The following is a 17240-nucleotide window of genomic DNA, read 5'->3' as shown; positions in this document are numbered from 1 at the left end:
TGGAATGAATCAATGTGCTGTGTGTCAGAGGACGACGGGACCTACAGCCTCCTCCACTTGTCTCTTGTAGGCCTTCATCTTGTTCTGCAGCCTCTCCACCAGCTCCTGCATCCTCTGCTGGTTCTTCTGGTCCTCCTCGGACTGAAACAGCAGCTCCTTCAAACGACGCTCATTCTTCCTCAGCGTCTTCACCGTCTCTGCGTGCCGCTTCTGCTCCGAGTCCAACTCCAGCTCCAGCTCCTTCACCTGCACGCACACATGCTGCAGTGACCATACTACACTACAGTGTACAATACCATGCCATACCATATCAGTCTTCTATCATAAAAATCATTAAAAGTCATTCCGCCTCCATATATGTTACTTACAGGAGGTGGTCAAATCTACCAACTGGGTGGAATGTCCCTTTAAAGGTTTTGGTGAATCAAATATGATGTTTTTCAGCTTTGGACAGACCACATAAGATCAGTTTGGCTGTTCTTTGAGTCAAATAAAGTGCAACGTTTGTCTTTAAGATGGCACCACAGGTCATTGGTCATCAGTTTGTGCTAATTTAACTAATTATAAATCTGTTTGTAAACCAAACTACAACATAAGAGCTTTAATGTGGCTCCTGCATTAATATCATGTCCTGTCCTGTGTGGCCCTCCGTCAAACTCTAGTGTGACGTGTCCATCACAGCCCACCTTTCCCTCCAACTTCTGGATGATCTTCTTGCCTCCTTTCAGAGCCATCTGCTCGGCCTCGTCCAGCCTGCTGCTCATGTCTTTGATCTGAGCCTCCAGGCCTTTCTTCACCCTCTCCAGGTGGAGGGTGTGTTCCTGCTCCAGACGCAGCTCCTCCCCCACTCGCGCCAGCTGAAAGAATCCCGCCATTCCGTTTAGAATATATGATCTCGGATAAGCAAACGCGAGTTACATCTCTGCTGCTGTAAATCAAACACCGGTTGTCTTTTACCTCATAGTTGGCCTTCTTGACCTTGTCTGTGGAGCCTCTCAGCTCTCCTTGCAGCTCCTCGTGCTCCTGCTGCAGAGTCTGGAGATCCACCTCCAGCTTCCTCCTCCCACTCAGAGCCGACTGAAACTGAACGCACAAGACAAAACATTGAGAGAGTCCACGCCGACCCTGCCAACGCGTGAGTGTGTTTGCACCCGACGTCTCCGGGAGCAAAGTGATGCTACGTATCACCTGGTTGTTGAGGTCGCTGTATTTCTCGTTGGCCTCCTGCAGCTCAGGCTCCAGGGCCTTGCGAGCCCTTTCTGCGCTCTCCAGGGCTGCACGGGTCTCCTCTCCCTCGGTGACCAATAGGGAGCAGCGACGTTCTAAGGCTGCCTGCTCCTCCCTGCGCTCCTCATGGCTCCTCACCTCCTCCTCCAGCTGAGCCTGCAGGTCCTGGGATGTAAGACAGTAAGTGTGAGACAGATCCTCACAGAAAAGCAGACTGTTTAATGAAAGCCATCCTGTATCTTCTCGTCAGACCTTGATCTGCTGCTGCATCTTCTTGCTGTTCTTGCTCAGCTCCGCGTTGCTCTTGGTGAGCAGGTCCACCTGCAGCTCCAGCTCGTTGACGTCGGCCTCCAGTTTCTTCTTCAGCTTCAGTCCCTCCGCTCTGCCCTTCACCTCCACGTCCAGACTGGCCTGCAGGGACTCCAGCGCCCTCTGGTGGCTTTTTCTGACAGAGAAGGAAAAGGATGGATTATTTATCACTGCAGAGGCAGTGAAGCGGGGGTTAATGAGACTGGCCTTACCTCTAATGATAATGAATGACAGGATGAGAAGCACTAGTGCTGTCTGTAATTGCCAAGCTAAACACACAGAATGCTTTCCAGAGTTGGGAACAGGCACATGTGCTAAAACGCTGTAAACAATTATACCAGGAAAAATATACAAATAAAAAGGAAAAAAATAAATAAAACAGAAATAACTCAAATTAAAAGAAAAAGTAAATATATACATATGCTACGTAAACTGCCATTTTATTATAGGTACTGTGGAAAACTGCAACTTCTGTTTTTCACTCATCGGCTTATGTGAGACATGTTAATTAGTGTGCTTTAGAGGAGTCTGAGGGTGGATTTTGTCAGCAGGCTACATGATTCCCCCTGTTTCCAATATTTATGGTAAACAGTGGTAATTGGCTGCTCGCTGTAGGTTCACGTTAAACAGAAAAATATCAGAGTGCTGTGATTATGACTCCTTGCATCTGACTATTTGCAAGAAAGCAAAATAAAGATATTTTCCCACCCAGATCTTTAGCGGTTCAGGGTCAGTGGTGGATTTTATGTCTAAGGGACGAGAGCAATGAAAGACTGGGAGGAAGCTGAGGTACCTCGCGGCTTCTATCTCCTCCTCCTTCTCCTGAAGTCTGCGCTCCAGGTCTCCTTTAGCCTGAGACACCTCCAGCTGCAGCCTCAGCACCTTGGTCTCCTCAGCCTGGGAGGAGGGAGGGAGGGAAGGAAGGAAGAGTTATCCTAGATATACTGAATTAAATGTGGCATAAGATGAATTAGGAGTTTGCATAAATCCCAAACTGACAGCACCACGGGCTGTGTACCTCCAAAGCTGCCTCGGACTCTTCCAGTGAGGCCTGCAGCTCTTCTTTCTCCATCTCAATCTTCTTCTTGGCTTTCTGGAGCTCATGGACACTTTTACCTCCATCTGAGAGCTGGTCTGTGAGGTCAGTTATCTCCTCTGTCAGACAATGGAAACACACACACATCTAATTCAACCAGACTTCCTGTTATCTACAGTGACTGAGTCTCCTAAAGGAGGACATTTTTGTTAATATACTTCTTTTTTCTTTTTTTTTTTATTAGTGAAAGCAAGATGAGTCTGTGTAGTAAGTATGAAGCTAGAGCCAGCAGGCCATTGGCCTAGCTTAGCATAAAGGCTAGAAGCTGGTGGAAACAGCTCTGCTTAGAAATACTCTAAAGGCAGTAATTAACACAGCTCACTCAGTTTTTTATATTCTGTACATAAACAGAAATGTAAAAACTTAAAAGATGAAATGTTTAGTCACATGCTGCTACTATTTGTGTTTGCGTACCATTTAAACTGGTGAGATCCGTCATAATTAGTGAGCACTGGTGGTGCTATTAGCTCTGATCATTTTGGAGAACAGATGCTGAGCTGAGCTAACAGCCTCCTTTCTCAAGTTCTGTTCCCATATTATCCCACTATTCCTTTAAACCAGCCCACACACGTGTCCTATCGTACCCTGGTAAGCCTTGTTCTCCCTACGCAGCGCCTCCAGCTGCTCCAGAGACTCTTCATGGGCTGTCTTGAGTTTGAAGAGCTCGCTGGCGTGTTGCCTGCTCTCCTTCTGGCAGCCCTCCACCTCTGCCACCAGCTCCTCACACTTCTGCCTCCAGTCTCCGAGCTGCTTCTCCAGGACCCGCTGCTTCTTATCCAGGCTCTGACCGCAGCTGCTGGCCTGGGACGGGGGGGAAAACACGCTCAGATAACAACCGAGACGTTCATGGCACCGCAGCGCTGTACAACATATCCTCCCGCTCTACCTTCTCCAGGTCCATGCAGAGCTCCTCCACCTCTCCCTGCAACCTCTGTTTGGTTTTCTCTAGTGAAGAGCACTTGGCTTGGGTGGCTTCCACGGCCTCCTCGGCCTCCTGAAGCCTGGCTGCCAGCTTCTTCCTGTGACACACACATGATTCGGACCACTGAGATGCATTCAGAGAGTCAAATGTGACCGATGACAGCCAGCATCAACACAACGCACTTGGTGTCCTCCAGCTCATCGGCGTGCTGGATGGCGTCAGACTCGTGTTTGCTCCTCCAGAGCGTCACCTCGCTGTTGAGTTTGGAGACGAGTCGCTGCAGCTCCTGCTTGCTCTCCTGCTCCTCGTCCAGCTGCTCCTTCAGGACCTCGCACTCCTGCCGCACCGAGCTCAGGCTGCTGCTGACCGCCTGCTTACACTGGCAGCCACACCGCAGAGACACACGTCAGTATAGGACTTTGGGTATTTCATTTTTCAGACACGAGTTCAAAACACACACACTCACTGACCTTGACCTCCTCGTCCAGTTGTTTCTTCAGATCCTCCAGCTGGGACTGGAGCAGAGTCTTGGAGCGGCTCAGCTGGCTGGCTCTGCTCTCTGCCTCCTCCATCTGTCGACCCACATCTGCATTATCAGCTGACAAGATACACAGGAGCACTGTTTAGTGACGCGCTGTGGCGGACAGTAGGTGTTGAGCACTGTACCTATGCCGGGTTCTGTAGCAATACACAAAATAGGAGATTACACTGGGATTTTTTGTTTGTCTTGTGAAGGTATCATCCCTGTTCGGTTACTACAGCAGATGTGGGTCATGTTGCTGAGAAAGATATACGATATAAAGCAGCAATATTAGAGTCTGTTGCGTTGTTCTGTGACAGATGAAAAAAACACTTGGAACAAAGTAAAAGTCATGTTATTCTGCTAAAGTAATATTCCTCTGATTTTAAACGGTTCAAACTGTTGCAGGAGACTTGGTGACTTCAGGTCTAGTCTCAGAAAGCTTTCTAAACTAGACATATGGAGTTTGACAGACATGGGCAGGGAGAAGACATTATTGAGTTGCATTGTGGGAAACGTTTGGCATAGAAATCAGGCTATTTGTGTCTCTGCTGCATCACTAGTGACCATTCTTGGTTTGATCAGTCCTCAGACTTCATGGATAGTGAAGCTGTGAAGTGTTCTTTCTCCATTTCTTTATTTATCTCTTTATTTATTATGTAATTTCTATGATTTTTCTTTAATCTCCTGAATATTTCTTCTTTTATCAGCAGCATGCAGGGTGTGGGATGGATGTGAGGGTTGGGTAAGATGGTTAAGGCAGGAATGAGCTACACTGGGAGCACACTTTTTAGTTTGGGACACACAATATATGGGAAAAATGTCCACTTCATCAGGTACACCTGTACAATCTAATGTAGTCCAAATCAACTGTTGTGCCATAACATCTGCTTTTATGATTCATTTGATGTTTACGTTTCGCTCAATCATGAGGTCACAGATGGCGGTGGTATTGTACTGGACAAATTGGTGTTTCTAATCTAATAGAATCCAATAATTCTGCAAAATGGTAAAACCTTGGCTCAGACAGTGAAGAAACTGTCCCTGAATGTGTTAAAGCTGACTAAGATCTTGGTGCACAGTACCAGTGAGTCTGTTCTTGGCCACACTGAGCTCAGTCAGGGTCCTCTGCAGGTCGTCTCCTCTCCTGTTGGCGTCGGACAGCTGCTCCTCCATCTTCTTCGCCTGGCTGTCTGAGGACGTCTGCGGCACGACACAAACACACCAGCACACAATCAGCCACATTACCCCGACTTCACTGGCTTGTTAAGCGAGCCCACGTGAGCGCTAGTACGCGTGACCCGACGTCCTGACCTTGGCTTTCTGCAGGCTGTCCAGAGAAGCGGTCAGCTCGTCCACCTCCATCCTCAGGTTCTGTTTCTCCTTCTCCAGTTTGGCCCTGACCCGCTGCAGAGCCTCGCACTGCTCGCTCAGCTCTGCCATGGCATCGCTGTGCCGTTTCCTCAGAGACACAGCCAGCGCCTCCGACTGGACAGAGGACTCCTCCAGGTCGCGCCTCAGCCGCTGCAGCTCGGCCTCTCGCTTCTTGTTCACCTCCATCTGTTAATGACACACGAGCTGGATGTAAAGTTCTGGATGTAACACTGCGGTATGTGGTGCCACACTTGTATCCTCCCCAAAGCGTAACCCCCGGGGCACATAGAGCACATTTATGACGGCATTCATTTCTAAATTCAGCAGAGCTCAGCAGAGCAGAGCCATGCAGTCACACTGGACAAAGCTGTCTCTAGATATCATTCATATGAGGTGATCCATGCGAGGATCCATGGAGCTAAGTCCAATAACTGACATCATGTAAATATAGGCCTATTTTCTTACCGAGTGTTATCTGATAACTGTCTGTTAAATATGAACCAGGGAGAAATGGGAGCAGGGAGACAGTTAGCTTAGTTTATCTTAAAGACTGACAAAGATTGGGAAATTAGCTTTAGAATAACAACATCACTGAGTTTTGTCTTCACTTTGAAGTTGCCAGGCAACCAGTGGAGACTCCAGGTAGTCGCCAGGCCAGGCCAAGAAAATGTTTAAAGTGTTTAACCCCCTGCAAAATCCCAACTTGGTGTATGGATTATGGATTCAACATGTTAGTGTGTGGGCTTTATGGGATTTAGAGGACAATAGATGATAAAGCAGAGTATGTTTTAGGCGGGATAACGCTGCGGCTGACCAAACAGAGGCGGTCTTCATGGTCCAAAAAAACCATGATGGCGATGGCTATGAAACCAAGACGCCAACGCCCATAAAATCATGCTCAAGGCTTCAAAATGCTACAAACCGATGTGTGATGGCACGGTGGTTACATCCACTTCTTTTATATAGTCTATGGGACAGAGCCAGGCTGGCTGTTAACCCCCTTTCAAGTCTTTGTGCTGAGATGACAGTGGTCTAAAACTTCTCGTCTAACTACTCAAGAAAGTGTGTAAAGAATAACCTAAAACAGCTTCGTGCATGTGCGTTAGAGTGTGCATGGTTTACCTGTGAGGCGGTGATCCCTCCTGCTTCCTCCAGTCGGTCAGTGAGATCATCCAGCTCTCTGGTTAGATCTGCTCTCTGCTTCTCGACCTGCCGGAAACAGAGCCGATAAAGAATGGAAATAGGCATCAAGTGTTAGTCCATGCTGATTCAACAGCACAGCATAGTAATAAGTGAGTGCTGATGAACACTGTACAGAAGACTTCATCTACTCTGAGCAGAACGCAGTGCCACCTCCTAGGACAGGATATTTGACCACCAGGGGATCTGTATGATTGACAGCCCGCGAGGGGAAGTGATCTTTCCTGAGGTCGGAGGTCAGGAGAGTAGCTGGTGTCCAATCAGAGTGATGCAGAGGTTAGCTGCTGTCACACAGTCCAAATATTATCTGCGAGCTCCTGTTTCCTGTGAACCAATGCTCCGATCACTGCCTAACGCCCCACAAAGTCGAGCTGTGCTGCTTTCAGTCTCGCTTTTGTCGATGCGACGCTGGGTTTTGATCTGTTTCACAAAGAAAATTCGTCAAGCTGTTAAAGGCCCTTAAAACTGCCTGACTTTTTTTGGCTAGTTGTGGGCGTTTTAACAAGCTGTAAACAGCATACATTGACATATTATCACCTTATGAAGTCTACATGCTGCCAAGCAATTTCACATTAATACATCTAGCAGACATGAATGCAACTGATGAATATATGTCCAATAACGACTCTCCTTATAGATCTGTTTTGGTCTCCACCAACCCCTGAGAAACATAATGCCTCTTTGCCTCTTAACGTGTGCCTTAAATTGACCCCTGGGGACAAATAAAGTTTTCTTGAATCTTGAATCTCTGGCTATTTAGTTGTTTTCTTTAACAGCTCCACTACATTCACATGCTAGTTGTTGACTTTGCTTGTCTGTTTGTCCAGAGCAAGCTAAAAATCAGACATGTTAGACATCTTACGGTCTCGTGAAGTTAACGTTAATGCGTTAGCAAACTATTACAGGTCAAGCAGATGTGGAGCAACATATATTTAAAGTGTATCATCAGCTGGAGCTGTTGGCTCCGGCCCCAGTAGTGCCTGAAGCCAGAGCTCTCAGCTCTTCATCTCTCTCTCCTGAGGATGATGAGTGTATGAGTGGTAATGTAACGTTAACGTTATTAACAAGACAAATGTTCAGACGTTCTAACTAATAACTCTGAACGGCATAAACTTCCGTGAATGAGTCTCAATCTGCATATATATTTAAATGAGCGCCGCTTCACTGAGGTCAGAGTTCACTTTCTTTTTTTGCTATTAAGTTCAGGACGTAGACGGGTCCCAACCGGTCGACTCTATCTCAGCACTGGATCACGGTTAATGTGCACACTCTCTCCACCGGTATAGTTAAATTTAATCAGTATAGTGCAAATGATAATAAAACTTGCATCAAAAGAAATACAAAAATACAAAGACATTAAATCATCCGCACTGAAATGCCAAGCAAATAAAATACAGTGTAGAAAACCTGAGAGAGGCTAATGTATGAATGATAAACTGCTGGTCAGAGAGCCTTCTCACGCTCAGACATGGTACGGCACACATGGAGAGAGTTACTCGCACAAGCAGGCAGCGCTCCGTTGTTAAAAACACTTGTTGTTTTTCCTCCGATCTTTTACAGCTGCTTTAAAAGCAGCCGTAGATGCTGGAAGTGGTCTGTAACAGTCTCAGGCCTCCCTGACAGCAGCAATGAGCCACAGCCGTCGACACATCTCAGGCAGAACGAGGGAAAACAGATGATACTCACCGGGGGGGCCTCCCCTTTCACCCCCCGGTCCCGTCCCGACTCAGCCCCAAATCACCCCCAGCCCCTCCCCAGCCCCACCCCACTGCATCTACAACCTGGCCCTTTCTGGGGGATTAACACCGAGCGCTCGGCTCAGTCATCGCTCTCCTCCGCACTGCTGGCTGAGTCAACAGCTCCTCCGGGGTCAGCACCACCCAACACCGCTCACTCCCATTCACATGCTAATAGAGGGTCAGAGTCTCCTGCTGGAGACGGGAGATTCATCTTCGTCTGCACGAGAGCGTGAAGGAGAAGGAGTGTGTCTCTGTTCAGTCTGTGAGTACATGCCGATGTATGTTTGCATATATGCTCTCTGGTATCCATCCGTGTCCCAGACCTCCAGTAAGATGGAGGCTCTTCCCCAACCACAGCCACAAACACAACTCAGCTCTCAGCCATGCAAAGAAAAACCCCAAACTATCTGCGTAATTATTTGAACTGAGCCTTTAATGATTTATTATACTGTGTTTTTTTTTCTTCTTCTGGTGAATAAACTGTTAAATCGGCACTAATGAATACTTTCCAATCAACACTGGGTCAAAGCACCATACAGATGCTCCACTCCCCCTCAGCTCCACTCACCACTTACCGTTTTTTTGGTTCTCATCAGCAGCTGTTTTCAGCAAAAAAAAAAAAAAAAAAACCCCACCTAAACAGCCAAATCATTTTCTCAGGAGTTGTTGGAGCTCAAAACAGAGCTGACATGAATGTTAATGTTGCTCAAGACCTGCTGGAAACTCATACAAACAACAAATGTCGTATTTTTGAGCTCGTTGCCAAATTCAGCCCGCAGGTGTCAGAATAAGAGAGATTAATGCAGCTTTAAACTTGAATTAAATAATCATTTTGTTTGCAGGGGACCGAGCTGCACACACACAGCGTTGTCATATCGTGCCCTTATAAGGCTGACAAGGAAATGGTCCATCCAGCAGTCGTGTTTCTGGCCACCTGATAATTTGATTCCGATATTCACTCTCCTATGAAGTGATTTTGTCTCCACCAACTCCTGAGGGAATGATCTGTCTCTTTCAGCAACTAGATGCTCCCTTTTGTCTGATATTATCCAGCATCTGTCATTTGACCCATTGTCCATATAAATATATCAATTAGTGCAGCCTTCACATTTGTTTTTTAGTGTGAGTTTTAATGGAGACCTGACTGAATGCTGGCAGGGATGAGAATGATCTAATACTCATGTCATAACTTAAAGATCACGTACCGATGCTTTTTATGTGTGTTTGTGTGTGTTTCTCAGTGAGTGAGATCTCTCCACTGTAAACGTAGATGTGTGTGTGTGTGTGTGTGTGTGTGAGAGAGTGGCTGGCATTCCAGTTAGGAGAAGATCCCATGGAAAATAGTGCTGTCTGTCTGTCTGTCTGTCTGTCTGTCTGTCAGCCTCTATCTCCAGATGATATCTCCCCTGTGCGACCTGAGGAGCAGAGTCTATAACAATAGCGAGCCTGTCTGCAGCAGAGGTATGTCGTATTTGAGCTCCTCTGAAGACACAGGCTGCGGAACAGATAAAGACCTGCATGTCTCCGCCTGCCTCTTTCAGGGGGGGGGGGGGGGGGGGGGACTCGGCTAGCACCATTAGGAATACCACCCAGAGAGGGGAGAAGTGTGCAAAACACACCCTCGGGCCTGCTGTCACTCTATTCAACACTCGGAGTGAAATATGTACCTTTGCATTTCTGCCCTTACCGACTGTAACATGGAAAGTGCAGTCGGGTCTTAAGAGGGGAGACCAGGTTCCTGCAGCTTAGATACACACACGCTCTGAGAGCGTCTTGTTTGAGGCAACAAGCACTTAAAGCGCACCACCTTGCTAGATGAGCTTTATATGAACCAGGCACGCTGTTTTGAAACTCTTTTACATTACAAAGAAGATTTCTCGGAAACTTTGCTGCGGTTAAAAGGAAGGTGGAAAAAAACATCCTGTTCTTCCGATTTGCTTCTAGGAGATGGCGAGGGGGATTACAAGAACCAGAAGGTGCACTGGTGTGTGTGTGTGTGTGTGTGTGTGTGTGTGTGTGTGTGTGTGTGCAGGACAGGGAAAGATTGGGAAAAATAAGAAATAAGAAAGATGAAAAAAGGATGTTGGGGTCCCTCTACGCCTCTGGGGTTGCCCTGTATGTTAATCAGAAACACAAGGTCCCCCCACCCCCCAAGTTTATTATCACAGGTGCAGATAGTTTGGGGTGACCAGAGGCGCAGCACCAACACACGGACCCTACCGGCTGCCAACAGATCAGCAATCTTTACTTGCTTTCTCTCCTCTTTTTTTTTTTTTAATGTTTCCTCCGATCCACTAACAGGCCTGAATGCTACAGCAGAGCTCGGCTTGTCTGTGTCGTTCAGGGAGGGGGGAGATGTTGTGCAGCACCTTCTAGTCATGTACTGTACCTTGGCTCTCATGGCCCGCTCTGCTTCCAGCTCCTCCTCCAGCTCCTCGATGCGAGCCTAGAGACAGAAAAAGAAAAAAAAAAAAAAAAAAGTCAATGCTCAAATGGATTTCAGTGAAACGGCGTAAAGAAAAACATTCTGCTCTCGCTAAAGAATAAAATATGACGAGGACAGCTGAAGTTGAGCTGTTATCCTCTGGTTTGGCAGTGCCTATATCATTCTGACAGAGAACAAATGGGGCGTCATCTCTGCGGATTGTTTGCTATTTCAGGGCAGTAACTTGTGTGTGGTGAGGCCGTTTCATACTCTCTGCTCTCCCCGGGGATCTGGCACGCCTCTGGATTTTTCCTCAGGTAGCAATTTAGAGCAAGAATTTCTATAGCCACCATCATTATCTGTATTCTGACCCAAGGCTGGGGCTGCTATGTCCGGTCAGCGAGGCAAAAAAGCATCGGTGCCATTTTCACAGCATTTGAGGAATTTGTGTCACGCTTTTGCTTTCTCTTGGTTTTACGGTCCTGGCTGGAAGACTGTGATGCTTTTCCCAATCAGCATCAAGGACTGAATATACAGTGTAGCTGTTCAAATGATTGTCACAGTTCATTCATTCATTCACCCATTCATGCATATAGTATGAATGATAACTGTTATACCATGTGCCACTGTATTAAAATAGTTATCAAGGTATTATTAATATGTTATTAACTGTTCATACATAATTATAGAAGCTTCAATAGATCCCTAATAAATGTCCTTTTACTTTTACTCTGCTTTATAGCATGCTATAAACCAATGAATAACTGATTTTACACTGCTCATCAATGCTACAAAGAAGCGTTACCCATATTTTAGTAAACCCAAAACCAAATGTGAAATTGAATTTCCTTCAGGCTGCAAATCTTTAAACATTTGATGATTAGAATGGGATTGATTTGGCTCATTTGTCTGCAGGTAAGAAAACACACCATTAGTAGTTACACTATTTACACCTACTGGTTACAGTCAGTGGTGGAATATAACTAAGTACAAATACTCATATACTACTGCATTGATTGGACAGTTATAGTATTGTGTTACCGCACATATGGACATTTTACACAAAGGTTTATGATCAGTTTATGAAATACGATGCATTGTTGTAGATCAAACTGAATGCAAGGTGGTCAAAAACTAACTACAACATTCTTACACGTTAATGCATTGGTAATAATAATGTAATGAGATGTACATAACAGTTCAAGCCTCACACAATACTCATCTAATACAAGGATGTGACTACTTCCATAACCAACCAGGCTTCTCTTTCAACACTTGAAACAATCAGAATAATCAAAGATAAATAAATCACCTTCAGTACATTGCTGCTGCACTGATCTGGTGCCAAAGCTGTGTTTCGTACTGCTCATTAAAATGTATCTATGTTAGTTTCCCAACATCGGCGCATCCTTCCAAGTTGTGTCACGTTCTGCGCTATCTCCACCTTCTATCTATGTCTCAGTGTCAGGAAGTGTGTCTGACAAGGCGTGTAGCCCACGGCTATTCGCAGCAGCAACACCTACAGCGCGCTCACTGATGTGGTGAAAGCCACTTGCCGGCTACACGGCACCCAAAGCTCCCCGAGCATGAAAGCATCAGATATTTTAGGGCAGAATAAACACACACGGGCAGGGAATTATCTTAGAAATTATCTACAGTTGCACCAGCTTTGATTCATATTAATGCAAAGGGAGTTTGTCTAAAGCTCTTAGAAATGCCCCGTAAGTGGGGCCAGACATGTCATCGCTGAACACCAACCAGAGCACACAGAGACTTTAACGTTCCGAGTCATTTTAAAAAGTCAAGCAGAAACAGAACAAGTGAAGTAAAAACTCACATGCCAGCGTAAGACGTCTGCAGAGAGAACAGCCATGGTGAGGCAGCAGCAGCCCAACTGACTGACTGACTGACTGACTGTCTCACACACACACACAGACAGACACACACACACAAACACACAGCTTCACTGTTGATCCCCTCCGGCATTTCACTGTCCACACCCCCTTATGCATGCACAGCCTCTTTCTGTCTCTCTCAGTTCCCCACTCACATGTCTGTTTCTTGTTAAATTCCTACTTTCCACAGCCTCAAACCAGCCTCAAAATAAATATTGTGGCTCTAATACAATTGTAGAAAACACAGTGTACTAACAGTGTTAAGATGTCTGAGCCGGGCTGCATGGATAAACGCAATTTGGACTACTTATCTATGGCAGAGAGAGTTTATGCATTGATTTTGTGCACTTTTCTAAATGAAATGTATTCTAGGCTAAATTATCCCACACTTACTTCTCTACCAAGGGGTAGAGAAGGGTAGGACTCTTGGAGTCATGTGGGGAAATAACAAAATTAGCCCATCAGTGCTGAAAATGGTTGCAGGGTTTGATCTCCATAATTGTATGTGCTTAAAGTTTTAGCTTTCTTTTTTTCCGCTGCACTCTGAAACCATAATAATTGTCCATAAATTGCAATCAGATGTGGCCTCATAGCCGGTGTCTCCTCGCTTGTGTCTGAGGGGATATTCAGCGGCGTGGGTAGTTATATCCTGTGAGATCCACCCCCGCCCCCCCCAGTGTTGGTCAGGGGGGGGAGAGAGAAAACAAGAGGCAAACAATTGTAAGTCCTTCCTCTGCACCAGGCGCACAGCATTTCAGACCCCCCGCTGACGTCGGTCCACCATGCTGTCCACACATGCACACATGATTCAGGTCCCTGCAGCCGGGTCGGAATCTGCTTTGTTCTCTTAAATGCCTTCAGATGGCAGCGTGCAGCTTCCAGCAGGAAGAGTCACGGTTGTTTGATTGGCTGGGTGATGATGGGTGCTGCTGACCTGCTCTGAGCCTCGTACTGCAGGTGACGACGCAGGACACATCACCGGTATAAAGCAATGATGGGACGCCTGCTCGGCACAGGTGCACATCGTAAAAAAAAGAGGGACAAAGATACGCGTGGCCGTGTTCTTACTGTACGGGTGTACGGTCAAACCTGAAGCAAAATCATTAAAAACCATTTGATTGTGTTTCAGTTTTTAAATTGAGTTTTCAAAAATAAGACAGTTTCGGGAAACGACTGCATTTTTACAGCAGGAAATACATCATTTACTACAAATCGCACTACTATCATCATATCCCAAAAGAGGGTCACTGCAATGCATTGTTATACTTTTAAACAGCAGCAGAGAGCTGAGAGGAAACATGGTCAGTCACGGACCGAGCGTAGAACGTTGCATGAACTCTGTAAACAGGAGAGAAGAGCTAGCCTGGCTCTGCCCAGGTAATTAGTGAGTGTACACGTGTTTTTCTCACTTTATACAGAGCCATGCTAGCAGTTCCCCCTTGCTTCCAGTCTTTATGCTAAGCTAGGCTAACCACATCCCGACTCACAGTCAATCCTCTCAAGTCACTCTCGGAAAGAAAATGAATCGGTGCGCATTGGACTATTCTTGTAACTGAATACGTTCTGTCTATTTGCTCCTACGCTGCTGGCAGATTTTTATTCTACAGGAGGTGCTTCAGGGCAGGATGAACAATGTAAGATGCTCTGTTCACTGAATTTTTGTTTGGTGTACAAATAAAGAAAACTTTTTGAGATGTTGTGTGCTGTAATACGTACTGTTTAAATGTCACTGAAGGTCACTAAAGCAGCCCCACCTGAATGTTAGGCCATCACCACCAGCGAAGTGAAACATCTGGTATAAACCAAACAGACCGCAGGGCAATGCTGAGCTTTATCTCCTCAGACTGGGATGAGTCTTTACAGCGCTGTGACTGAGTGGAACTGCTTTACAGCCATGTAATAAAAACCACTAAGAGCACAGGGCTGTTGTGAGAAATCAGGACTGCAGGCCTGTGACCCCAGTTACACTCCCTTCAAGGCGACTGCTTTAAATTACTGCACACCAGAGAGGGAGCGGCGGCTTCTTCATTGAAGACAGACAAAGCTATCTGTTTGATTCCACTCAAGTTGGCGGACGTATCCACGTGACCATTACGTCAAAAAGCAGACGCAAGTGGGCGACAGAGGAGACGGGCTGTGTGCAGTCAGCTGGGCTGCCCACCCGTCCACCTGCATCTTAATCGGTAGGAGGAGCAGAGACGTCCACACACACACATGTAGGCGCACATATAAAGGCCTCATTGTGAGATAGGGAGAATGCCGAAGCTACAGTAAATGTGAAAACATGCCCACCCTCAAAGACACACGGATCGCCTTTCACTCCTCCAATCAGAGACAAAGGCGCTCTTTATTTTTCCCCTCTTAGAAACCTCTGGATGCATCAGGCTCCCAGAGGCATCGGCAGAGCGAGGAAGCACCACCTGAGCTTTGAAATCGCTGTCTCACAGCATCTCTCGCTTACTCTCTGCGGCGTCTCATCCCATTCACTCCAGCCGCAAACACAGACTAAACACATTATCTGCAACATGCACCAGTGACACAGATTAAAGCTCTTGCTTGATGTTATCTGGAGGACACAGTGAGATTCACAGGACAGGCCTCAGTATAAACTCCGCTGTCTTCCTGAGCTCGGTACGGAGGCAGACTAAATACGCGGGTAAACAGAGCACTAAAACCAATATAATCCAAACAAATAATGCTGTCCCACGCTTAATTGCGCAATGATTATGTGCTACAAAAGTGTAATCCTGAAGATCACATTTTAAATGGCAATGTCTTTTGTGGTAGGCGATCACTGCTGCGGTGATTTTCCACTACACACGCCGAAACATACTTCCTTATAACGTGTGTGGCCTCTAGTGCAATGACTTTTTCCTTGGTTTTGTTGTGATTTGAGGTTAAGTTAGGTGGCACTTTTTTATTCCACTGGTAAAGAGTCAATGTTCCCGTCACAGTCACTGACACCTCTGTCAAGCTTAGCTTAGAATAGCATTTCTAATTGGAGCTCTAGGGAGAGTCATAAACCAATAAATGTCTTTAGTAAAAATGTCCAAAGAATAGTGTTCTTGCTCTAATGTAAGCTATGCAAGCATATGTACCCAGATGCAACATGGGAAATATGAACAATACAATCTACACTGTTGCCCATAAAGTTGGAATAATTGTTCAATACCCCCAATTTAGTTCAAGCCTGAATACACAGTTTGCAAAGGTTCATTGTGGTTTAAGTTTCACTGTGATATGTTTGGAAGAGTTTGATCAATAAAGTTGAGAAGATATAAACTTTATTTATCAAGAATAAATCCCATTGTCACAATCATTTCATGACAAGAGGTACAAAAAACATCTTATTCCAACTTTATGGGCAACAGTGTACATCTGTGGGTACCTTTGTGTTGCTTATCCAAGTACACCATGCCCATGCAAACACGGGGAGAACATGCAAACTCCACAGAGAAAGGTTCGAGGTCACATGTTGATTGGGCCCTACAGCGTAGAGCATCTGGGGACTTTTATGCCCCTGGAGGTCACACTTTTTTTGGCTTTAACTTTCATAGGAATCCACAGAGACCCACCTGCAACGCTGTATCCAGTTCTCTTTATAGGTCCACGGTAGCTACAGTAGCTACAGCTGCTGGGGCAAACACTCACCGAGTCACTAAGGTTAAGTAGCTAAACTGTGTAAGATTGTGCTGTTGGATCATTACAGAGAATGACTTCGGTCACGATACAATGTAATGTAAATCTAAGCATACTCAGCATGATTAGTTATTTAGTTTAGTTTAGATTTAGTTGCATCATTTTAGCTGTCCCAGCACATAATGTAAAATGATATAATTTTGTGCACAATGATTGAATGGTTTGTCACCGCAAGCTTGGCTGAAGCAGAAACTTAATTAACTCACATGTTCGGTCTGCATGAACGTGTGTGACGATGAGTGAAGTCGACCATCCTCTTGGGAGATTTTGACACACACAGCGTAAGAGTTGCAATCCACTCAGGTGTTTCACTGACAGGCCACAGCTAACCTGCGCCCTTGGCATGATTTACTGGAAAATCCAAGTGGAACAGAGCCATCGATATTGTAATTAGCTGCAGCTGCGCTTTCTCCTGCTGTGACAGGCCCCAATGTGAGAGAGCTGTATAACAGCCAGAACAGGAACAGTGTGATAAATCCACTTCATTTACTGCCTCTCTACATCCGTCAACAGGAAAATGAGATGTAACACTATCTTTTGTAGACACTATTTGGACACTATTTTGAGCATTGAGCAACCGAGCATGTCTGTACGTAGAATGCGAGAGCTCCAGCTTTGCCTCTTCAATTCTTCTGCAATCAGTAAAACACTACGGCTGTACAGATACCTGCTCCTGGCACGATGATGTAATCAGACATGAGTTAATAATGAGGTGATGGACAACGAGAGCATAAGTATGGTAACATTACGCTTGATTGAACTTTGAGTGACTGATGCCTTCGAGTGTATGTTTCAAACCATGCATCACCAAGACAACCATGCTGTAGGATAGAT

At 45.8% G+C, this 17240-nt stretch overlaps 1 protein-coding gene across 1 annotated transcript in view; it reads right to left on the bottom strand.

Annotated features, from left to right (window-relative positions):
* LOC139220215 (putative uncharacterized protein MYH16) overlaps positions 1–17240 on the bottom strand; it is a 38848-nt gene that overhangs the window by 2642 nt on the left and 18966 nt on the right. Inside the window, exons 7-21 of the mRNA XM_070852285.1 lie at positions 10777–10833; positions 6571–6657; positions 5389–5634; positions 5160–5277; positions 4025–4152; positions 3737–3933; positions 3519–3651; positions 3217–3433; positions 2555–2691; positions 2330–2433; positions 1480–1672; positions 1189–1392; positions 958–1083; positions 687–857; positions 46–246 (exon numbers count right to left, since the gene is read on the bottom strand). Coding sequence (XP_070708386.1) covers positions 46–246; positions 687–857; positions 958–1083; positions 1189–1392; positions 1480–1672; positions 2330–2433; positions 2555–2691; positions 3217–3433; positions 3519–3651; positions 3737–3933; positions 4025–4152; positions 5160–5277; positions 5389–5634; positions 6571–6657; positions 10777–10833 — 2319 coding nt within the window. The remainder of the gene's footprint in view (positions 1–45; positions 247–686; positions 858–957; positions 1084–1188; positions 1393–1479; positions 1673–2329; positions 2434–2554; positions 2692–3216; positions 3434–3518; positions 3652–3736; positions 3934–4024; positions 4153–5159; positions 5278–5388; positions 5635–6570; positions 6658–10776; positions 10834–17240) is intronic.

This window comes from Pempheris klunzingeri, chromosome 20 (genome assembly GCF_042242105.1).
Source record: "Pempheris klunzingeri isolate RE-2024b chromosome 20, fPemKlu1.hap1, whole genome shotgun sequence".
In the NCBI taxonomy this organism is placed as follows: domain Eukaryota; kingdom Metazoa; phylum Chordata; class Actinopteri; order Acropomatiformes; family Pempheridae; genus Pempheris; species Pempheris klunzingeri.
Note: the sequence above shows the minus strand (reverse complement) of the source record. Positions and strands in the feature narration are given on the sequence as shown.